The sequence below is a fragment of the Talpa occidentalis genome, unplaced genomic scaffold (assembly GCF_014898055.3).
Source record: "Talpa occidentalis isolate TD23 unplaced genomic scaffold, MPIMG_talOcc4v2.1, whole genome shotgun sequence".
Taxonomy (NCBI): domain Eukaryota; kingdom Metazoa; phylum Chordata; class Mammalia; order Eulipotyphla; family Talpidae; genus Talpa; species Talpa occidentalis.
In genome coordinates this window covers 53,962,402-53,988,098 of record NW_026555331.1, presented here as the reverse complement: position 1 = coordinate 53,988,098, position 25,697 = coordinate 53,962,402, and the positions used below count along the sequence as shown (strand labels likewise).

At 35.2% G+C, this 25,697-nt stretch overlaps 1 protein-coding gene and 1 long non-coding RNA gene across 3 annotated transcripts in view; one reads left to right on the top strand and one right to left on the bottom strand.

Moving 5' to 3' along the window:
• The window catches only part of LOC129145298 (uncharacterized), a 116,317-nt gene extending 94,699 nt beyond the window's left edge, over positions 1 to 21,618 (bottom strand). For both annotated transcript variants that reach the window (XR_008550640.1, XR_008550639.1), the window contains exon 1: positions 21,313 to 21,618. This is a non-coding gene — a long non-coding RNA (uncharacterized LOC129145298). The remainder of the gene's footprint in view (positions 1 to 21,312) is intronic.
• Positions 1 to 25,697, top strand: part of CUNH8orf34 (chromosome unknown C8orf34 homolog) — a 334,852-nt gene that overhangs the window by 208,790 nt on the left and 100,365 nt on the right. The window contains 1 exon segment of the mRNA XM_037505640.1: positions 4,371 to 4,506. Within this exon segment, the coding sequence (XP_037361537.1) occupies positions 4,371 to 4,506 (136 nt within the window).

The window sequence follows — 25,697 nt, the reverse complement described above, 5'->3', positions numbered from 1 at the left end:
TCTTATACATCTGTTTGGAGAACACATTTGGCTTCTCTGGTTGGTTCTGAGAAAATGCAGGCAAAAGGAGGAAATTGTCCTTAATTAACCAAGTCCTAATAAACAACTGGGTCAACTTTTTCAGATGTTGTGGTTTGACTTCAATAGTTGGATTCCAGCAGAGGATGTGGTTCAGTGTGCTAATGTCATAAATAATCTACCCATTATTGCTACAATTGTGTATTCAGTCTCTCAATCCCTCTTTCAATCATTATCTCCCTTGCAAGCAGTTGGCTAAAAGATAACACTAGAGAGATCCAAATCCTTCTTCATTACTTGCTGATTGTTCACTTGTCTCCATAGTCAACTGTATTATAATAATGTCTTGTTTTTTAATGTTGTATCATCTTGGTGATCATCTGATAAGAGAGTGGCTACACAGGTGCATATAAGAAAGAGTCTGGATAGAATGGACTGATATTCACCATGGTGACATATATTATCATAGGTAAAACCCTGAATCACACTGCCTTCCAGTTACCACTTCATAGCTGATATAAACAATGTGTCACCATAGGAGTAAACCCTACTGAAGTAAAGGTGGATGAGAGTACTTTTGACCAAATTATCTCTAGGGCTTCTCAAAGTTTTGTTAATTTGTTTTTCAAGGATGTCATTGATTCATTCCATCTTTCCAGAGGTTTGTAGGGGGTAAGAGCAGTAATAAGTCTGAATAAGTGGTAATGCCTTGCAAAATGCTTTTATAATGTTTCTTGTGAAGTGTACCTCACAAGAGGTATATCAAGTATACCTCAGTACTTGATATAAAAGTTTATGTTCCCAAGATTGGAAACACAAAATTAAGCAGCATTTAGCAATCACAAAGATGGCAACGTTTTGGCAAACAGATACGTCAAACATCTTGAAAATAAACATACAATAACTAACAGATACTTTTGAAAGTGTTCAAAAGACATTTGAAACTTTTCTGACCATCTACCAGATTTACAGTTTTTCTAGAATTATGTTGTTGACAAAGACACATGACTCAAAAATGACCTCACCTGTGTTTTTAAAGTTTCCCCAGATAGGTCGATTTAAAATAGTAAACAATTCATCAGTATCATGATACATATTTTTATGAAGAAATTTAGCTAATATTCATTCAAAACTATCTACTGCCACCAAGAGGTTGTCTGGAGAGCACCAGAGATTCCTTGAGTGAAACTAGAACCACATTCTTTCCAGTTTTCTTTTCAGAATGAAGGAATGATAATGGTATTTTCTAATGGTTTCTTGAGTTCCTTTAAGGATTTATCCTTTAAGAGCTTAGAGAGAATCATAATCTTGATTAACGCTGTCTTCTTGGCAAAATGATCTGCTAGAGTATTTCCATAAATTTCCATATCCTTTTTTTTGAAGATTTATTTATTCATATATACAAGAACTGGGGTACAGGCCAGATGTGCAGGAGAGTGAGAGGATTCACCAGAGACAGAGCGGAGAACAGAACAGGAAGACAGACTGAAATACACTGCTGAGGGGAGCAGGAGCGGTCTGCCATGCCTCAGAGGACATGAGAGGTCTGCCATGCCATGTGGGTATCGCCCCTGCCTGCTAGGATCGAACCCATTCTGCAGGGAGGCCCCATATACTTTTTTCCCCCTTGAATACAACTTGTATAATAGTTACTTTTTATAAGTAGGAATTCATGTAAAGTGTCTTAAGCATCTTGTTCATTTCTATAGGCAGTGATCTGTAGCAGACTTGAAAAATAAACACTTTGTTTTCAAAGCATCCCAAAAGTTACATTAAAAAAAAAGCATATTCTATGGGTTTTGACTAGTTGACAAGCTGTGGTAAGTGCAATATTTCTGCTTATTGGTGCTCATTTTAAGTCAGGCAGAGCATTGTATTGTAAATTTAAGTCCAGATTGTTGATAACATTTTGTTTCACATTCAAGTTTTGAAGTATCATCTATCAAACAAATAAAATTTAAGGTAGTAAGAGTTTTTGTTGTTGTTTTTCTTGGAGAAAAACTAAATGAGCTACAATAAGTTCTCTAACAGAAGTAAGAAGACCATGAGGTGCTTGTCTTCTGCAGAATCACGAGTGGCATACCAGGATATTGTAGTGGTGAATAATAATGAGAAGGAGGGGCTAACAGAATTTCATAAGAGGTTAATTTGTAAACTGAAAAGTTTCGTGTTCTCCAGAAGCATAATGTTTATGTTGGATGAAGGAATCATTAACAGGAGAGCCTGTAACTACTACCAAACTCATAGTTCTTTATCTTTGAAAAAGAATCCAACCAAGAGGCATAGGGCAAGCAACCAGAAGTTTAAACTTATTCTTGAGCACAAGGGAGGCAGGTCTGAAAAGAAAATCTCTAACCTCTTTCCCTGAAGAGAGCCAGGAAAGGGTTTTGAAGAGTTTGTCTTTCAGAGTGAGATAGAGAGGAGCAGCATCATAGCATGTTTTTGAACGAGAGTACACTGGGGCATGCACAAAGCAGTTCCATGTACTTCATACATCACATATCTCACTAGCATCTTAAGTATCCCCCCAGGGGTGTGCATTTTAGCATGCTAATGAGATCTTGGTCTCTCTAGATCAGATTCTTTCATCACTTGCTCATGTGGAGGCCATGGCTATACCACTTCTAGGAAATTGTGAAATGATCATTTGTCAGGATATGCCATCTTTTTCTCAATTTATGGCGCCTTTATTCAGTTTGGTGAGATATATCAAATAGGATGTTACAACAAGATGTTAGGCAGTGATCTGCAGCTTGTGATTTGGTCCACCTGTTTAAACAGGATGTTGGGCAACTGTTTCCTGCAAGCTCACAATTTAATTCAGGTAAGCTATCTCATAACTAGTTCAACAGAAGCACAAAGATTTGAAGTGATTATTGCCCTAAAACAAGGGGAATAAGTCTTAGTAATCAGGTCAAGACAATGAGGTTTTTTGGTTTTTTTTTTTTAAGATTTATTTTTTTTTTATACAAGAACCAGGGTACAGGCCAGATGCTTGGGAAGGTGAGAAGATTCACCAGAGACAGAGCAGGAAGCAGAACCGGCAGACTGACGAAACACACTGCTGAGGGGAGCAGTGGGCACAACAGGAGAGGTCTGCCCGCGCCATGTGGGACCCTCGCTGATTGGCAGGGATCGAACCTGCTCTGCTGAGGCTGTGGACAGCTTCACAGCGCGGCGCTCAACCACCTGAGCCAGCAGGGGAGGCCCAAGGAAATGAGGTTTAGATGAATTTGAGTTAAAATAGATCCTAAGGGCATGTCTAGATTGCTCCTGTAAGACTTAATGAAAGGATTTTTACTTAGTGATATCTATGGAAGGAGTCTATTGACAAGACTTCTTCAAGTTATGCAAGGTCTGTTCTTGACTTAGACCCAGAGTTGTCACAATCTTAGGGAAACTTGAAATGCCTTGTTTGCAATATACAGTTAAATCTAGAAACCTTCTCATTTGTTTTGTGAGGGGTGTCAAAGATGTTTGGAATTTCTAACAGGAGAGAGGTTATCACCTTTTTTTTTTTTTAATCTAGGTTATCACCTCAATAATGTTTTATGTTTTAGCAAAATTATACCTTACCTTTTGAAATATTATGTCCCTCTTTTGCTTAGACTGGGAGAGAAAGTAAGTGAATCTTTTTTTAATGATTCATTTTCTCTGAATGAAACAAGAGATAATATATATATTATATGATTATATGAGGGTTATGTTAAAAGGGTAACATATCTTTCAAAACTTAAGACCTCGGATAGAAGGTGCTTTCAGTGAACACTAGGCATAACTATCCAATATACTATTGTCCTCCCCAGGTGAATACAAAAAAGAATGTTTTAGAGTGAAGAAGAGCTTCATAAAAGTCTGGCGGGAGTTTGTTGATGGAGAAACTGAAGATGGACTAATTAGAAGTGAAATATCTAATGTAATTTAATGTAGAAGCCAATTTATGTTTCTCTGGATAGTTGTTCCTACATTGGAAGCAAAGGCAAAAAATAGGGAAGCCTGTAGTCATTGAGCCAGCTCTGACCATTTGAGCCAATTGCTGCAGAGATTGTGATTTGGTTTCCCTGAATGGTTAAAGTACAGGTTGTATATAAATGTTCTGTAGTCAAATACTGTCTGCCTGTTGTCCAAACTGATTAAATCTTTCACCATTTTGCTCCTGTAAGTCTCCTCATACATTTGCTTCTAATTATGTCTAGAAATGATTTGAGAAATAATTGCTGTATGAGGTCAGAATTTTGCAAAGTACAAATAGGTTTTGCTAAGTACTACTGGCAGATACCTGAAAACATGAACTTTTCTCCTTTAATTTATTCGAGTTAATTTTTTCTCTCCAATTGCTTATGTTGTTACAGAGGACCTTGATGATTTAAGAATGGAGGGAGTAACTACCTTGGTACCTTCCGGGAGCAAATTTAACCAAAGTCGTGCTACTTACCCTGCTGAACCTCAGGCCAAGGTCACACTGAACATCTGCTCAAGGTGTGCCAGGTAAAACAAATAATTGGTTGGTGTTACCAACATTGGTTAATCATGATTTTTATTTTTATTTTTAAAGATTTATTTATTTATGCATACAAGAGCTGGGGCACAGGCCAGAGATGTAGGGGGTGAGAGAATTTGCCAGAGACAGAGTGGGGAACAGAACAGGCAGACTGTCAGAAATACACTGCTGAGGGGAGCAGCAGGCACCACAGGAGAGGTCTACTGCACCATGTGGGTAGCTCCCTGGCTGGCCAGGGATCGAACTCCTGCTGCAGAGGCTGTGGATTGCTTCATAGTGTGGTGCTTAACCACTTGCGCCACCAGGGAGGCCCCTAATCATGGTTTTCAAAATAAGATTTTAATGCAAAGGGCATACTGATCTTTGTTAAGAAAATCTTTTTCTTCTGGTTAATCTTTTGTGCTAACATTGGCAATGCGTAGTTCTACATTTTATCCTTCTGCCCAATACCACTCAGACCAACAATGAATCAAAGAGTTCAAATTGTCTTCACTTCACAGTTTGAAACTACTTTAAGTCTTGCTGTCTCTGAATTTCATTTGCTGTCTGCCCTTCTGTTCCCTTTCAAAGGAAGACACAAGGGGCTCTAAAAAGTTCAAAGCCACTTTTAAAGTACCTGCATAAAGGATAAGTTTGCTCAGGTATAGTTTAAAATCTGATATTATTGGCTTCTTAACCTGCTCCTGATCCTAGTCACCTCCTGGAAAGAATTTAATCAGTTTGACACTTTTCAAATTTGGCAGCTGGAAGCTATCTGCATATACTTTATACAGCCAAAGAAGTAGTTTTAAGTTACTGCCAAGTCAGCCCCCACTGCTAGTCTAGCAGAAACTCACCAAATAGCTAGAATGCATTCTTTTGTAGGAACTAAATCTCATTTGCAAAGAGGTTTTTAAGCCAGTTTAAATGATAAAACAAGCCTTCTAACCCTTATGTAAATGGTGCAGATTAGTAAGAACAATATATTGGCTGGCCAGTTTTATCTCCGTTTCTTTATGTCTAGCTGTTCTATTGTACTGTTTTAAGAGGGGATTAACTGCTTGGAAATAGGGTGGGGTTTGGTTAAGTATAGAAAAATCAAATCAGATTTTTGTTGCTTTCTCTGTTTTATTTTAGCCCTTTGGAATTTATTTTGCTATAGTCTTAGAAAAATAGAAGGGATACCTCTTTGAAAAATAAGGAGTATTATTTGAGACCATTAAGAAAAATGATACAGCAGAGTGAAAATAGAAACATTGTTTCAGACAAGTAATATTTGGGTGAATTGATTAGAGCTATGAAGAAAACTTCTAATATTTATGTGATTCTGGGTGTAAAAGGTCAAATATATAATTGTTTGGCATTAAAATTATATATGGTAATATTTGTACATTCACAGTTTGACTGGAGAAGGATTGGTGTTTGATCCTTGCTAACATTAGTAGAAGAGGTATTTTTCAAAAGGGAAAAACCTATGAAAAAATGGTATATTTTATTAAATTATTGAGTATTTGAATTGGGAAAAGATCAAACATATGCATTAACCTAAATTGTCTACCATTCAGTTCCCAATGAAAGAGTTAGATTGGAAATTGAAATCAACCTTCATTTAAGGTGACTCCTTAGTTGAATTTGTTGAAGAGATATTCAATTGAATAATAATCAGTTGTGTTGCTTGCATTTTCACTATATACCACATGCTAGTAAAGTACATAAAATACATAGACTGATTTAACTCTCAAATAATACGAGGAGTCAACTAGTATTATTATCTTCATTTTATAAATAGAGGAATGAGTTAAATAATGAATCCATAGTAACATAGCCAGTAGATGACATACCACAGTTTAAACCCAGGTCATATATCTTAACAATCTGCCATTTTGATTTACTTCTAAGTATCAGACTATTTTCTAACAACTACGATGAGGTCTAAAATAAAAGAATAACTAAAAGAAAGAAAAAATCAAAATCAATAAACAACTATGAACCAGAGACACACTATGGGGGTGGGAAAGGAGGGTTGGGGTCAAAATAAGGGGGGTGCAATTGTATGGGGAATATAAAAATAAAAAAATTTTAAAAATTAAAAAAATAGATGGCAACAATGGGATGAAAGGTATATAGGTATTTTATGTCATGGGAGTTCATGACTGTTTTGACGGAGAATAAAGCTATGTTGTACTTTCAAAACAAAATAGAAATACAGTGATTTCGTGGAATTGTGCTAAACAGTGTGGAAAAAGATAGTTCTCTGTTGTTTTTAGAGCAGCTGCGATAGAAAAAAACCTAATCAGTTGTCAAGAAACATGAGAAATCTGGGATTTTGCCCTATTTGCTACCTAGCATGTTATTCTGTCACTGTTTTATTGATTTCAGAAGACACAAAATTCTTGGGTTGGAGACCAAAAACTTAATACAACAATAATAGAGTATTATCATTTTTACTGTTTCAATGAGTCACAGTATTCACAGTAATGCAAATTGGGCAGTAGGTTGCAGAACATAAAAGGAACCCTGAATTTAGGAAATCCGTAAGTAATTTATGGTGAGAAGTGAGCATGTATCACCATTGTTCTGGAGAGAAACTCCATCTCTGTATTCTAGGGCTGTTTGTGTACAGATTGTCTGAAACAATACAGTCAGTACTCTTGCTCACAATATATATAGAAACATCAAAGACTCGTGGAGAATTGTCTCCCAGTAAACTTAAGGTTGACCACTTTTGTAATTCATTGATGTAGTTATCAAAGTTTTCTACAATTAATTTTCAGATATCAAGTTTTGTTGCTGAATCATCGCTTTTAGTTGAAATTAAGGCTGAGGATTTTTAAGCTTTGGTTAAGTAATTAAGGCAGAAATTATAAGCTAGAACTGTGAACAGTATACAGTTGTTTGTGTATCTATATAATTTTTAAATTAACTCTGGATGAGTTATCAACTTTATATAAAGATTGCAGTTTATTTCTATCTTCTCTTAAACTCTGTGAAGGTGATGACTCTGGGCCCACATTCTCAGATGACTACCCAGTAGCAGCATTCATCTCGCAATTCTTAGACCTAATATTTGTGCTCTAATTCACCTCAGTTTGTCTGTCCAACTTCATTCATTTACACTACCTGTCTGAAATCTGTAGACATTTGAACTGCTAGTTTTTAAAAATGATAGAACTCCAAGGATAAACAATGGTTCAGGACAGAAGGAATCCAGAAAACTGGCCAGGCCACTGGGAGATGAATCTGGTGCCAAGAGGCAGATTCTTCTGTCTCAGAGTGTCAGGTTATAAGCAGGAGTTTAAGGTAGGCACACTGAGGTCTTAGTGACTAGGCAATCCTCTGAACACAGAGTGAGATGATTAGAAACTCTGTGCTGCAAGCTAGACCAACATGGTAAAATTAACACATTTCCATTATTCTATTTGTGGGCACTGGTAATCAGTCTGGAAGAGACACATGGAGGTAATGTGGACTTCACAGAGGATACCCAGCCACTGGATTTTCATCTGGGATCAAGACTCAATTCCTAATCTCACTGGATTGGAAAATGTATGGTGCTAACAGATAACATTTAAGATAATTAATGGGAAGTTATATTACTATCTGCTAACACCTTCTTTGGCTATACAACAAAGATAAAATGGGAGATGCCCTCTTTGAAATCAAACAAAAGAATCTAACTTTCATATTTTAAGTTACCTAGTCTGTCATCTTGGAAAAAAATTATGCAAATATTCAGAAAATCTGTTGCCTCATCTGAAATGAAGTTTTAATAATCCTGGATATAATTTCTAAGGATGTTTGGGAGGCAAGATGGAATAATATATGCAAAATTCTCATAGTACAGAGCTCTTATCATTCTCATTGGATTATGTAAGAAGTTCAAAATATTTGGAAGGATTTCTCTCCACATCTTTCTGAAAGGCCTACATTAAAGTGTTCAGGTATTGAAGGAAAAAGACTCAATATAGAGTCAGGGAGACTCAAGTGAGGTTCAGAATTTCTGTAAAGTATCTGTTAATGGTCAAATTAGTATAAGAAGTGGGGTCTCCTCTTTAGGAGTCATTTTCTTTTCTTTCTTTTTCAAACACTGCACCCACCTAAGCTACTTATAGGGTCACAGTGTCTAGATATGCATTTGTATATGCTGTGTCCCAGAATAGTATTGTTCTTATCAAGGTAAGAACATATTGTCAAAGACCACAGCTAATGAGAACTTTCTCATTCAGAAGCTGATTGGAAGACAGCAATGAGTGTCAGGCACAGGGGAAAATTCCCTACCCTGCCATGTTCTTCTGCAACAAGATGAAAAAACAATTAAACTCAGACAGATTAGTAAAGAAAAAAAAAAAAACTAAATGTAAATATATATGCATGGCAAATATATATAGGTATAAATTCTACAGTAAATAGGACAAACTGGGAGTTTATATTCTGAACTAACTGGCCTGAGGTGTTAAGGAGAAATAGGTCACATGTGATAAGGAGATGATTTTATATGACAAAACTTTACCTCTACATGTTTAATCTGCCTTAAGATAGGTTTCTCCATAAAAAAACTTAATTCTGGAGTGTTCCTAAATTCAAGTAATCTACATTCTCTAAGTTCATTGTAACAGTGTCTCCTGTGGCTTATAGGTCTCTATGACCTTAGTGCCACAAACCAAGGTGATATGTATTGGAAAAGTCCTACTCTGGACATTGGAAAAAAACTATCTGAACCTTTTTATGGGAGCCCAGTTCCACATCGGGCTCTGAGAAGCATTCTCTGAGAATGAGGGATATAAAATGTACGTGACCACTGGAGGTACTGCCACTTTTCAAATCAGGAAAAGAGGAATTCTGCCACATTAAATGCTCTGTAAAATTTATGTGCAACAAAGTGATTAAAATATCAAGAATGTAAAAAAAAATATTATTTAGCATAGTTATCAGAAATAAAAAAAATTATAATTTTTCCCATAAATATTTCGCACATTGTCAGAAAAGTGTGAATAGAAGAGAGCTTGCATTTTCAAGTTGGAAATTATCTTAGGGTAGTGCTATTCCTATGACTCTTGGCCTTATTCTGTGTGGGCATTGCTGGAATCTGTGATATAAACCAAGAGAGGACAAGTACATCATTTGGCAAGTGAAAATGTTAGGGGAAGTACCATGTTCCCTACTCTACTTACATAGAGCCTTGGAATAGCTACAAGGAACTATGGGTGGAGCTGAGTGTCCAAGTGAAGTTACAGAGCATGGAAGACAGTCAGGCCTGGAGCCTCTCTTGCTCCTGTGGCCAACTTGTACTCTGGTCCTGCTGGGAAAGAGATATGTGGAAAGAGACTTGTAGAGACTTGAAAAAGACATGTGGGTGAGAGACATGTGGAGAGGCTGACAATGGCAGCTGTTATCCTGATGTATATTACTTTTGTGTTAACTCTATGAGACCTGCTTCAGAACCACTTTCCTATGCTTCCCTGCCAGAAGACCTGTGGCAAGATTTTGGGCCTCAGCAATACAGGTTAGGGCCTACCCTGTTTGGCTGGGCATTTATCCATAAGAGGATGGGTAAGTTTTGGTGTTTTTTATTGGAATTAATAATATCCTTTTCCCTCTCTATCCATATTAATTATGTTGAAGATCTTTTACACTGAGTGTATGCTCCCTTTATGTGGCAAATGGCAGGAGGTGTTAGAACATGTACCCTGTTTGTTTGGGGTCCCTGGGTACCCCTAATTTGTGTGGTAAAAAGAAAGGCACATATTTAATAGAAAGCTGGCCCTGGAACTATATTAACAGTCTAATCAGTATATTTCCTCCTTCCTTCCCCATCTCAAGTCATGAGGAAAAGAGGCCATTATAAAATGACAATTTTAAGTAAATAAAGAATTTTTGTGTAGGATTTAGTAGTGTCCTTATCTTAGGTGATTTTAAATATTAGACTTTTAATGTAGTCATTGACTGTTTTGGATTGACTTAGAAATTCCACCAGTATGGCTAGAACTCTTGAATATTATAGACAAAATAAGTTTCATTTGTTACCTAGAAATCTTACTAAGTCTTATAAGTGTTTTTAGGTTAATAATGCAAAGTATCAGTAATTATCAGGAAAATTTTTGTTGTTTTAAAAATAATAGTTTCAAAATTGTGACTTTAAAATTAAATTTCTCTACTGAATACTGTTTTAAGATAACAGTTAAAATACTAATAATAAAGAGACAAATGCTGATCCCAAGGTACCAAATTACTATTTCAGTGAAGTTTATAAGCTATTTTTTGGAAAGACCACCCATTAATCCTACCAACCCACTGCTATTCTTAGGAATTAAATCTTGTTTTTGTGGACTCCTGCCAGGGCATTCCGGGTGGTAAGATGCTATTTGTTTTTGATGGTGCAAGTGTTTGCATTCATTCATGCTTAACATCAATAGTGCACAAAATAAAAGGAGCTGAAAGCCATTTTAAAAGAAATTGGATTATAGAGAACATACAGTGACACTGGCTAGAAACTATGGCATGAGAATACTAGGGAAAATTTGTTTCCAAATGCCTGCTGATTTTCAACTGATTTGACTCTTGTCATTGCATTGAAAGTTGCTCCTCATTTCTCTTAAATATCATGACATTAAAATACTGAGTTTACTTGTATGTTGACTTGATAAAGCAGAAGTAATCATCACTGCTGAGAACAGCTGAAGAAAAGATGAATGTCAAACCCTGCAAATGTCAACTAATTTCAAATAGTCTATATTAGGATTTACTAGTTGATAAGAAAAACCTACATAATTAAACATACATTATATTCTATTTACTTTTTTTTTTGTCCTAACTTCTTGTAAGTTTTAAAACCAGCATGTTCTTATTGGAAGGAAAAGTGGGCAAAACTGACATCAAGGACAATGGATTAACAAAAAGGACTGCTATCACATGTTTCAAGTTAGAAATTTTTCATAAAATTAACTTCTGATGTCTAAATAGTTAAAATATACCATTTGAGACATGAATACTCAACTGTTTAAAGTAACAGAAACATTTAATTTGAATCAAAATTCATTTACGGAGGATATAATCTATGTCAAACTCTCTGGTAAACTCCAGAAATAAAAATTAACTCTCTCACCATTAAGAAGTTATGTACAAACTGGAAACAGATATGAAACAAATTAGAGCCATCCAAAATGTTAAATGGTGATAGTAATGTGGAAAAAAAACAAACAAACATGGTAAAATAGCTGGATTATGCCAGATGTGATTAATTGCAATTATATGGGATTGTTGCTGTGGGAAAAATTCCACACCTTTGCAGATATTGATATATGACTTTATTTGTTCATTCAAGAGCTGTATGAAGAAAGAAATGAGAACAACAAATACCAGTTGGAAGCTAAGGACCACTTCATCTCAGTTCTTAACACATTAATTTCATAGTTTTTCTCTTATAAATTGATGAAAAATTGTTTCCATCCCCACATATTCCAGTAATAGTTTTGCGATTCATAGGAGAAGGAGGCCTTAGATGCATATAGGGGAGTGCACACGTGTGGCGCACACACACACACACACACACACACAATCTAAAAAGCTATTGTTATGTGGCAAAGAGCTGGGGCTTTAGAGCAAAAGCTCTGGTTGGAATTGCAGTTTGGCCACTTGATACCTTTGGGAAATCACTTTACTTCTCTAAACCTGAATTTTCCATCTGTAAGAAGGGAGTAATAATTTTTACCCATGAGATTATATTGGAATGAAGTGGCTAGCTGAGTTTCAAGTACAGAATCTACTCTGAAAAAAAAAAAATGTTGATTTCAAGATAAAAATAATCATATATTTCAAAAGAAGCTTAATATGCATTTGCAATCTAGGGAAGTCATGCTTGTACTGAGAAAAATAATAGGATTGTTAAATTGAAGGTCAATAGAAAGAAAGGTCATGAGAGTGTAGGGAGTGAAATATTAAATGTAATTTTTATTGATTTGTAAGTACATAAAATATTTTGAGATATAGGGGTTTATTTTCTCATCATTTCTCCCCCTTTGAATGTACTAATTTATATATATAACTATCTGTCTATCTAATATATCAATCAATCATCCATCCATCCTGTAAACCCTTCCCCAAGATTGTGATAGAAGTAACCCTTGAAGAAAATGGATAGTCTGAGAGTCAGGGAAGGATGACCTGCCTAGTCATATTTGCGAAGCAGCAGCAACCTAGAATAGTGGCAAAAGCTATGAATTCTACAGTCAGGAGTACTAGTTTATTAGCTTTTCAATTCATATCAGTTGGTGCATGTTATTTTCTTTTTTTTGTATCTCCACTTAGTAATACCTCCTAGTAGAGTTGAGGAGCCTACAAAAAAAAAAGTAGGGCAGGGCAATTTGAAGAACCAAGAGCCTTCTTTCCTCCCCAAATCAACAACCGACCTGTCTCTCCCACAGGGCTTGATCAAGAAAAATACACTTTGTTCTAGTTATGCTCAGTTTCCCAAGAGATCAAGTGTCCAGCATGGACACTTCAAATTTAAGGAGTAAGAGATAGAAGAAGACATTCAAATGTTGACAACAAATCATTGCAGAGCACAATAACATTTATTCTGAAACCTCTGCTTAGCCTGCTCAAGTACTCTGTTGTTTGTGTCAATATATAGGTATTTACCTGAAATTCTTCAATTTTTCATAGTCTTTCAAATTTCTATACTTATCACCTAATTTTTTAGTGGTGGTTTTTGAACTTGTGTTTATCCCTCAACAATATATCCTTGATGTCTTGAATTGGTCAGGGAAAGTAAGCATCCTGCTAACCTTAGGTGCAAAATGAATATTTGCTTTATATAAATAATGTATAATTTATTTAGACTAGATACTAGATCCTTACCAGATATTTGGTTAGCAAACATTTTCTCCCATTAATTTTTTTTAAAGATTTATTTATTTATGCATACAAGAACTGGGGTATAGGCCAGAGGTCGGGGGTAAGAGGATTCACCTGAGACAGAGTGGGGAACAGAACAGGCAGACTGACTGAAATACACTGCTGAGGGGAGCATCGGGCAAGCCAGAAAAGGCCTGCTGTGCCATGTGGGTTTCTCCCTGGCCGGGGATCAAACTCATGCTGCAATGGCTGCGGTTAGCGTCATAGGTTGTGTCTTAACCTCTTGTGCCACCAGGGAGGCCCTCACAATAATTTTTTAATGGCATACATTGCATCCCAATTTCGATTGAGTTCAATTTACCTATTTTTTTGTTGTCACATAAACATTTGGTGTCCTATTTAAGAAATAATTGTCTAAATTAAGGTTATGATGATTTCTGCCTCTTCCCCCACCCCGCCCCGCCCCGCAAGTTATAGTTTTACATTTAGATATATCTTGCATTTTAAGTTAATTTTTATGTATGGCATGCACTAGAGATCCAATTTCATTTTTTTGCATGTGGAAATCCAGTTGTCTCAGCACCATTTGTTGAAAAGATTATTTCTTCCATATGAATTGTCTTGACACCCTTTTCAAAACCACATTAATTGTAAACGTCTTCCTTATTTCTGATGTAACATTTTTTCAGCCTTATTTTATACCTTCTGGCATTAGATTTGGAATCAGCCATTTCTCTAAGGATCTCTTCTTTCAGCAGAAAATTTGTGTAGAAACTAGAACCTGCTTGCTAGGATATATTGTGGGAGTGACATTGTCTTTTGGCCATTTTAGTAAAAATGGTTAAGCAAAAATGTACTTTATTGAGTAAATATGTTTATATGGCGTGAATTCTTATTGGTATTTCTAATCATATGGTAAAAGTATAGTATTCTAATTTAAATTCTTGGCTCTATAATTGAAATATTTCAAACTAAAAAATCTTTCTAACAAAATATACAGTTATCTACTTGATATTGTAAATCAAGAAGTAGATTTATAATTTAAAATAGATCATAGATAACATATAGGTGTCCCGAAATTTTTAGTGTAATTTTACATAATGAAAGCTTAACATTGCACCAAGTAAAAGTTATGCAAACAAACTACTGAAGTAATTTCAGAAATTCTTTGTCATTCCTGTTTTTTTTAGATTACATTGATTACAACAAATATTTGTGATAAAGTGTTTTATATTGATATCAGACTATATAGAGTTAGTTATTTTCTTATTCCTACTCTGTGTGGTAATGTATTGATGAATAGTTGGGAAGTAGTTGACTGTTATTTCAGTTGACTTAATTTTAGACCCTTGCTTAACATTGTGAAATGCTAAAATATTTCAGCTTTTAGCTACTAGACATGTCTTGGAGGACATTGTTAACTACTATATAAGCAAAGCATCTGAATTTAAAATAAGATGGAAAAAACACTCTAAAATTATATAACGGGCCTCCCTGGTGGTGCAAGGGGTTAAGACACAACCTATGAGGCTGTCCACAGCCACTGCATCACAAGTTCGATTCCCAGCCAGGGAGATATACCTGCATGGCGCAGCAGACCTCTCCTGACTTGCCCATTGCTCCCCTCAGCAGTGTATTTCAGACAGTCTGCCTATTCTATACCCCACTCTCTCTGGTGAATCCTCTTACCCCCCATACTTCTGGCCTATACCCCAGTTCTTGTATGCATAAATAAATAAATCTTTTAAAAAATTATGTAACAAGGTTTTGTTTTTCACCACCACTCATTCCATTCAAAATGTTTTCATATATATACACACAAGATTTACATATAATTTTTGTCTAAATAAAAAATTCTTTTTCTTATTTAACTTCTCATAATTTACAATCATATCTTCAAGCAAGTACTGCTTTTAATTTTACTAAATCCTGATGTGCTTTTCAAAATTTACAATTTTACTTCTTTTGATCCATATATCCACCTTCTATTATATAATTATTTTATTTTTTATTTATTGTGTAGAATAACTGGGACCAGATTCTGGGGAGGATGGTGGTGAGTGGATTCACCAGAGACAGAGTGGGGGGCAGAACAGGTGAATTTACTGAAATACACAAGGGGAGCATCAGGTGAGACAGGAGGGGTCTGCTGCACCATATGTGGGTTAGCTCTCTGGCTGGGGATTGAACTCAGGCCATAGTGGTGATAGCTCTGAGAGACTTAACTCCTAGGCAACTAAGGAGCCCCACCCTCATACCTTCTATTATAAACAAATCTATCTATTTAGCTATCTATCATCTAATAGATAAATGCAAAAGATTCTTCCAATTTTCTTTCCCAGTGTACATCAGAGTCTCTTGCATAGTAAGGTGAGATAATACTTGTTTTCTGTATAATTTTTATATTTTTATAAGAGTAGCAAGAACAATGTTTAAATACATTGAAGCACTTGAACTTTTGCCTAAAATTCTTTGGACTTGTAGGTCAAAAATCACATTTTGCTTTGTAAAGTAAATATAAATTCAAGTATCTTAATTCTATTTAAGAATGCTTGTAATATTGTAATATTATATATTATATAACTTGGATACATAAACTAGAATACAAATAGATTTCAAATAGATTTTTAGATTAGTAGAAAATATGTCAACTGTGGTACCTGTGACTTGAAGTTACACCATTAATTAATACTTCAGTATCCATGCACACAAATAGTCATGAAAAACGATGAATGCTATCATCAGCTAAATATGCCAGTAAAAGTAAGATTTCCTGGGAGGAACTAGTCATAGAGATAGTATAAAAACAACTGTGGGTTATCGTTAATATGCCCTCTTAAGTAATTACTTTTATTATTTATTTTTAAGAAAAATAGCTTAGTTACGCTAATCATGATTCTACAGGTTATAAGAATCAGAAACTTTGGAGGAATTTAGTCTAGCTAATGGAGGTTTAAGATAGGCTGTTTGGGAAGAAATAACTAAGTAGTTCAGTCCACTGACACATTGTTTATAATGATTTGTGATGCACTAGCTGCTTAATGTTGGGACGCAAAAGGCCACCATCCTCCTCTCTTGGCTCCTGAATATCAGCTTCTATGCCTAGGTCCTCTGCCAATAAATAATTAGGTTTATATGACATCACGACATTGTAAGGATTAGTGCTTTTACAAGAAGAGAGACATACTGAAGAGTCCTGTCTTTGTACATGCACAAAGAAGTGGTCATGAAAGCACATGATGCAAGCCTGGCAGATGAACCCTTGATCTTGGACTATAAAAAATATGCATTAGGGCCTCTCCTGGTGGCGCAACAGTTGAGCGCTGGGCTGTGAGGCTGCCCACAGCCTCTGCAGCGCCAGTTCATTCCCCGGCTGCCTGCGAGGGTCCCACCAAAAACAAAAACAAAAACAAAACATTATTTAACCACTTAGATTATGGTATTTTGTTACAGCAGCCTGAGCTAAGACATCTACCTTTATAATCATTTCTTTCACTAAATCTAATTTGTAAATTCTCAGAGAGAAATTCACCAGATACTATTTAGTACTAAGTCTGAACTTGAGGAGTAAGAGTTGTTTTCTCTACATCATTGTGATATCATAATGACTTTGAGTGATTCCTGGTGTAATCTTCTGGAACCAAGGACTTATGACTACCTTTTACAAAAATGATGGCACTTAGGTTTCAATAGCTTTATAGTACATTTCCCAGAGCAGGTACTTAAGAGTTTTAAATTTATCACATCCATTTTTTTAAGACTTCTTTTGTTCAACAGAAATAAAAGTACTGCATTACTTTTTGTTAATTATCTACTCTGTATTGCTATTAGTAGTACAGCTTGAATGTGAGTGTACTTTGACTCATCCTCACTGAAAGCACCAGGAATCCACAGTGCGGCATGTCCTGCTGCACTCATGAGCATCTGTTAGCCCGGGAGATTCATATTTCAATACAATTCACAATGTCCATTAGCCATAGAAGTACTCTAAGATAGGGTACAATTGATATTTTAAATCTTGCAGACAAAGTTAGAATTAGAGACTTTTCTGATATAGATCTTGGAATATTCCATGTGTTTTTGCAATGGAGAGAATATCTAGAACTTAGAGTGATTTAAAAAAAAATCCAATAAAATGATACTCAAGAAACAGACTATGTTGTAAAATTTAATTCTACTGCCATTCACTCAGCCAGGAAAATGTGGATTTAATTTAGTGATGTCATAAGGTTGGGAGAAAAATCATTGCCAAGATGAAATTCACATTTGTATAATGAATAGTCCACTCCTTCAAGTGAGTTAATATAGTGATATTTATGGTATGTCTTAGTAGATCAATTTTGATTTAAAATGCAGATAGAAATAAGAAAGGGAACTTTAAATTGTGTATAAGACAATGAGTGGCAGTGAATATGCCCAATTATCTGGATATTTTAGCAAGGCATCTATTATGAGGAAAGGGAGGACTGTCCTTTAGATCCAATCACTCCATTTTATTACCTTCCTCAAGAGGAATTCCAGAGATAATTACTTGACTCTGTACTCAAGAAACTAGCTTTCATAGAAATAGGCAGAAGAGGGTAAAGTTCCTATCCCCACAGTTCCCTCACCTTCAACTGCAGCTTTCCTTTATTATTGCATAAAGGCAGCTGGATATAAGTATTGCAGCCAAGACCTCCTTCCTATATTTGCTGAAAGCACTGAATATATGATATTGTGCATAGAATCTATGATTGAACATATAATGCCAGTGTTTCCTGCCTTATTCTCTTACTTCGTTTGTACCATTGTCCCCATGCTCCTGACCAGCAATGATATTGGTTTTCTGGCTCTCCCTCTAGCAAGTTAAGTACACTCCAGTCTTGCTCTTCTCTAGCACTTGGTATTACCCCTAATAAATATGTACTCCCCTCAGACTTTTGCATGGCCTACTCCTTCATTTCAAATGTTACTTCATCAGAAAGACCTTTGCTAATCCCATCTCCATAGCTCTCTTGCCTTATCTAATTTTTCCCACCAAAGTTTCATCAGTTGGTATTTCACTACATGCTCCTTCTGTCTCTTCCTGCTAGAAAACAAGCTGCATGAGATTAAGAATTCTGTCTGTTTTGTTCGGTGCTGTAATTGCACCACTGGAATATGAGGTTTGGATCTTAAAAGGGCTCCCACCAGAGTGGAGAGGTTTCACTTACTACTCAAGTCAAGTAAAATTAATTACAATATGATTTTACTAGGGAGAATCCACATTACAGCAATATAAGCATACAATTGACAGTAAAAGAGGGAAGGTTACAAACCATTAAGTTTATGTTTGGGAAATGGATGCAAAGTCTGAAACTTGGTTCACACTGCCAGCTTGTCAGGAGGGGAAAATCTGCTTATCTGGGCAGAGCTGTGTTAGGAGATGACAAAATTTGGAGAAGACTTAGATATTCCATAGAAGACTTGGATATCCCATAGACTTGGATATCCCATAGGATATCCCATAGGAGGGAGCACACAGTGTCTTAGATTGGTTTATTTCCTCTTCTATATTTATACCTCTTTCAGAAGTATGTTACCAGGGCCACCTGCTAGTTTTAAATAGGGGTTGGCCTCCAACAAACTAGGTATATCCGTCTTTGTCTTGTGTATCTGTTTATCAATGACAAGTGGTCACTTTTTAATTGATAACTTGAGTTACTGTATCTTAATTGCCCCCACCTCTTGATCAGTCAGTGTTACTTACAATATCAATATCAATAACAATCATCAAGAACAGTGCATAGAATATTTATAATAATTGAATGATTGAAACAGTTAATAACAAATGCATGAGGCATATTGCTTAATTACTGAAATTAGGAAAAATAGTTAATTTTTATTGGGTGCATCAAAGCACTTTATAAATATTAACTCATCTAATTTTGATTCATCAGACAAGTTGGGTAATTTATCCAATGTTACATTGCCTATAAGAAGCAGAGCACAAGATTTAACTAGGGAGTCCTGCTCCAGATAGGTGCTCTTTCCTTCTCTACTGCCAACAATAGTTATGTGAGGAGGTAGGTATAGGAGGAGACCTGGAAGGGAAGGTAATGATGTGGCTGTGTGGCATGGAGCTATCATCATTGGCTGAAATTTCCATAATAAGTTATTCTGTCGCTTCATCAGCATGATGAACAATTAATGAGAATAAATTCACCAGTTTGCTTGCCTGCTCTGGTCTTAGTCCTCTGCAGGTGTACAATCTAAAGAGATATTGCCTTTTGAGGTAGAATAAAGGGATACTCAGAGCTATCAAACAGTTGAAAACACTTCTAACCTTGTAACTTCTAGGTTACTAGAAGAGAGAGAGATAGCTTTAGAGAGGAATGTGTATATAGAAATCGAGCCACATATTCATCTTCCAATTCACTATGCCAGATAGTCTGTTGGTTAATGTAACTAACTCATCAACAGATTTAAAAAAATCACATGATCATACCAATGAACACAGAAAAGTTGCTTGATAAAATCTAACACCCATTCATTATTAAAACCCTCAGTATACCTGAAATAGAGGGGAACTTCATCAACTTGATAAGGAATTTTATTAACCAACTGTTAGCATCATACTTAATGTTTAGAAACTTGAAACTTTCATGCTGAGATCAAGTACATGGCAAGGATGTACTTACCACTTTTTTAATTGTTGTACTTTAAGTTCTAGCTAATACAATGAGACAGTGAAAGATATATAAATTGGGGGGAATAAATAAAATTTTCTTTGTTCACAGCTTACATGATCATCTATGTAGAAAATGAAAAAAATTATAAAAACCCCTAGAACTCATAAGCAATTATAAAAACATTTATTAGTTTCATAAATATCAATAATGAACAAGTAGAACTTGAGATAAAAAATACATATGAAGTACTTAGGAATAAATCTTACAAATATGGTCAAAATCTACCTGAGGAAAACTATAAAACTTTGATGAATAAAATTGAATAACAATTAAATAAATGGAGAGGTATTCCATGTTCATAGATGTAAAGACTCAAGATATCCATTCTTCTCAACTTGATCTACAGATTCAGTGCAGTGTCAATCAAAATCCCAGAAAGTCATTTTTTGGCCACATAATTAATGAGTCTAAAGTTTATCTGTAGAGGCAAAAGAGCCAGAATCATGAGCACAATATTGAAGGAGAAAAAACAAAATTGGAGGATTAACACTGCCTAATTTCAAGGTTTAACAGAAATCCCAAGGAGTCAAGATAGAGTGACATTAGTGAAAGAATAGTCAAACAGATCAATGGCACAGAGTAGACAGCCTGAATATAGACTCCACACTGAACTTTGGCAAAAGAGCAAAGACAGTATGTTGGGGAAAGTCAGTCTTTTTAACAAACGGCAATGGAAAAAACTGAACATATACATGCAGAAATATAAATCTAGACTCATATCTTAATACCCTTCACAAAATTTAACTCAAAATGGATCACAGGCCTCATTGTGAAATGCAAAACTATGAAATTCCTAGAAGATAGCACAGGAGAAAACCTATAAATAGAACATTGTAAAGAGAATAAGACAAGTCACAGACCAAGAGAAAATATATGCAAAAACACATCCAATATAGAACTTTTATCCAAAATATACAAAGAACTCTTAAATCTCAACAATAAGCAAAAAAAAAAAAAACCTTAAAAATAGGTTAAAGACATTAATAGACACCATCCAAGACTATATACAGTGGCTATAAGCAAGTGAAAAGATTTTCCACATCATGTTATTAGGGAAATATAAGTTAAAACAACAATGAAATACAACTCTATGCCCATTAAAATGGTCAAAATCCAACAGTGAACACTAAATGCTGGTGTGGTTGTGGAGTAAGTGGAACTCTTCTTCATAGCTGGCAGAAATGAAAAGTGGTACTACCAACCACTTTAAAACACATTTTGGTGACTTTTTGAAACTAAACATATACTTACCCTATAATCCAGCAATCTTGCACCTTTGTATTTACCCAAATGAGTTGAAGTTGTGCATATGGATGTTAATAGCAGCTTGATTTCTAATTCGTGAAACTTGGAAGTGATGAAGATAGCCTTCAATGGGTGAATGGATAAATTGTTTCATACAGAAAATGGAATATTATTCATCACCACAAACAAATGAACTATCAAGCTATAGAAACACATGGACAAAACTTGTAATTATTACTAAATGGAAAAAACAATCTGAAGAGGCTACATATCATCCCAAATACATGACATTCTGGAATAAACAAAACCTATGGCAACCATAAAAAGATCTGTGGTTGCTGGGGTGACCTGGGCCAAAAGAGTTGAATAGGCAAAACACAGGATTTTTAAAACTGAAAATTCTCTTATAATAGTGATGGATATATATCATTATACTTTTGTCCAAACATGTATCGATGTATCGATGCTGGTTCATCAATTGTAATAACTGTGCAACCCTGGTGAGGAATGTTGAAAATGACATATGCTGTACTTCTGTGGGGATATATAGGTGTCTCTGTATACAGAAATGTTGATAAATAGAATCAGTTATTGAGCACCTATCTTGTGCAAGTAACCATGGTACTAATTTCAGTCAAAAGAAAAAGTAAGACCTCATCTATCCTACAATCATCTAAGCTGAGTATGATGAACACTACAATGATTAAGATTCAAAAACTGACCAAATATTTAGTGCTCTTGCCCATTTTAACTAATTTATTTATTAGGGAAAGGGATTTTATGCCAGTAGCTTAGTCAGTTATCCTAACATGTAAATAGGTGTTTATATTTAAGATAATTTTATAGTTACTGGAGGATTAATGACTGAATAAAAAGAAAACCGTCCAGGGGAAATATTTCTGCTTAGGATGAAGGAAACCGAATTCTCTGTGACGACTGATAGCGTACTTTGAAAGAGAACTCTTACAAATATGAAATCAAATCACCTTCTGATGGCTTTAATTGAACAAAATTAAACCAGAAAAGAAAAGGAAATGTTATTCCAAAACATTATAATGCTTGCAAAACATAAACTTTATGTGGGAGTTATCTAGTGATAGAAATAATTGGAAATTAGAAGTTCTAGAAAATAAAATACATATGAAATGAGCAAGAAAACCCCCTTTTTATATTTTGTAGTATAAACTTACATAATGGACATTCATTATTTTTCACAAGGGTCAATGTATAGCTACTACATGTAGTCTTAGAGGTGCATTGTTATTTTTTTTTAAATTGAGCAACTATTAAAAATTGCCTTTGATTCTAAATACCAAGTTATCCAACACAGGAGAAATATAAAATTTTCCTCAGCTCAATGGTTCAAGAAAATAGGAGGACTTAGGGAGTTTTTATTGGAAGAGAATAAATAGAGCTAGGCATATTTGAAGGGCAATCCCATGGAAGGAAAAATATACTTATTTTTGTTGCTTCAAAAAGCAGTACTGGCACTAAACTAAAGGACACACAAGCTTTCCTTCAACTTAAGAAAGGACAGTGGGACAACTGAGGTGGTAGAAAAAAATGGAAAGGGCTGACTGTTAGCATGTATGAAAGCTCTGTTGCTTGAAATCATCAAGCAGATGCTAAATAACTATGCAGTGAAGACTATATTATGTTAAGAGATTCAGCAAAATGATCTCATGACTTCTAAAAGGACTCCCCACCATACTTTTTGGCACAGTCGATATTAAAACTGAAAGAATATCTTGATGGGTCTGACCTAGTCACATGAACCTTTAAAATTAAAGAGATTTATCTTGTCGAAGACAGAAGAAGAAGACATGGAAGAATTCTTGCTATTGCTGCTTTCATAGATGGAATGTTCTCTAAAATGGGATGCATGCAGAACTGAGAGCAGTGAATAACCTGGTTGATAGCCAACAAGGAAAGAGGTCCTCAGATCAACAGCCATGAGGAACTGAATTCAGTCAACTCCACAAGTTTGGAAGTGGATTCTTCCTCAGATACTACAGATAACAGGATCATCCAGTCAACGTTATGTCTTTTGACTTGTGAGAATCTGCACAGAAAGCTTAGCCTCGTTTGTCCGGACTTATAGAACCATGAGACAATAAGTGGGTTGTCATTAATTTGTGTTAATTTATGATGTAAACTAATACAATAATCTATGCTGAATAACCCTTTCAAATCTAAAATTTAGTAATTTTATCCCTTACAAAATAACAAAACAAAAATTATATAATGTAATCATGTGTTTTTATGCCCTAGTCTATTCCAAAAGGAAAGATATTTCATGAGAAGGTTATTGACATGCAGTATATAAATTCCATGAGATTTAAAAAAAAAACAGGAATGATTAGGAAAACAATAATGTTGAACATGATAGTAGATGCTTCTACAACTAATAATTTTTAAGTGTTTGTAGTGATATTTGTTGTACTTGAAAGTGCGTAAATTCACGTTGAAAACTTAATCCTCAAAGTGATGGTATTAGGATGTTGGGACTTGGGGAAGTGAGACCCCAGAGCCATCTTTTGTCCCTTCCATCATAAGAGGACACAGAAAGAAGGTACCAGCTCTGAACCAGGAAGATTGCTTTTATCAGTTAGTGACTGTGCTATCACCCTTCAGCCTCCAGAACTGTGAGAAATATGTTTTTGTTCCTCTAAGCCTCCCCATCAGTGGTATCATGTTACAGGAACCTGAAAAGACTAAGTCTCTTCTATTCACCAGTGATCTATAAATAAAACCCTGAGGTGAACTTGAATTGATACATGTATCACTTGCTGAATTAGTTTTTCCAGTCCAACCACTTGGGCACCTTAGGTATCAATGGGATCTATTAGAGTTCCAAGGAATAGATGCAAACTGTTAATCGGAATGATGGAGGTTTACTTCAGGGGAATTACCATCTAGGACACTGTCACGTTAGAAACCCTTTTTCCAACTCTGGGATGGGTTCTGGGTTTCCAAAGAAATGAGAAAGATGCTGTTCACTGAGGAAGACAAATAGCACAAACTTAGTAACCTGCTAAGTGCTGTTTACTCAGCAATCATGCCTCCTAGATAGGGGAGTATAAGTTGACTGCTTTGCCATCTTTCATGACTATGGAGCTTCTGTTTGAATATCTATGAACTTTCTATCTTATCTCCATAGTATCTCACTAGGTTAGGTCACCTTGTTACATTTGGTGGCATGGCACTAAGACTTCTTATAGCACTTGTGAAAAATCAATTGTGTGATTTAGCTACTTGGTTTTTCTCCTCTTCTTAGAGTGGACTCCATGTGAAAATTAGATGAGGTCTGTAATGTTTTCTCTTTTATCTTTCATATTTAGTGAACACAATGCATATATTATGTGCTCAATAATGTTTTGAATAGCTAAATAGATTAGTTCAATTTTCAAAAGCTGCATCGCTAGGGTCATAGCTGGCATCACTGCTAAAATGATTGGTAGCAAGATAAGGAGGAAAATATAATAGCTATTGAGTTTTCATGGATTAATTCAGGATTTTTCAAACTGAACTATATTTTTTGGATCTACTTGTTTTAACTAAATCATATGTTTTCATTTTGAAGATGAATAAATTACTGAGCATATTCTGGATAATAGGGTGACATCTGATCACAGAATTATCACGTGATTTCGCTGCCCACAGGTGTTTAAGATTTTGCTGGTGCCACATAGTTCCACATTTTGGGGTAGAGAAACAGCTATACTTAATATTTCATTGACATGTTAGAGCTAGGTAAGGGTCAACAAAAGTTTTGGCTCACTCTAAGGTCTAAACTTTTCTTGCATTCAAATGAAGAAAAGTAGGAAAGTTGAGGAAACACATAATGCCAGAAGCAGGTTGAGTCCAGGAGAGCACATGTTATCATTGTCAGCACCATATTTGCATGAACAGTTGAGTTTTAGTCAAACCCAATCTATAATTGTGTTAATCTTTTGCTGAAAATTTAAATCTTCCTTATTTTATAATTTTGATTAAAAAATATTTAAGAGCTTTTTAATCAAAGAAGTATTGCCTGAGGGACTCAATTTAACAATTTGATTTATTTCCTATTGTATTAATATATTAAAGTAATATGTCTCTATTGGGCTTCTAGAAAATTCTTTTCCTGTGCAGAACTTACTGAAGTTTGAGGTTCAGTTAGTGTGTTAAGTTCACAGAATCACTGTGCTAGAGGCAGTTTAAATCATCTAGAAGCCATTATTAAATTAAATCAATTTCCAACAAAATATTTATTTGGAAATTAAAAAATTAAGTTTCAGAGCATAGACATTCACAATATTTTCTGGTTAAGGAGTTTTATAATAGCTTCATGACATTTTTTTTCAAATCATGTTTATTTTTTCCAAATTAAGAAGAAAACCATTATATTT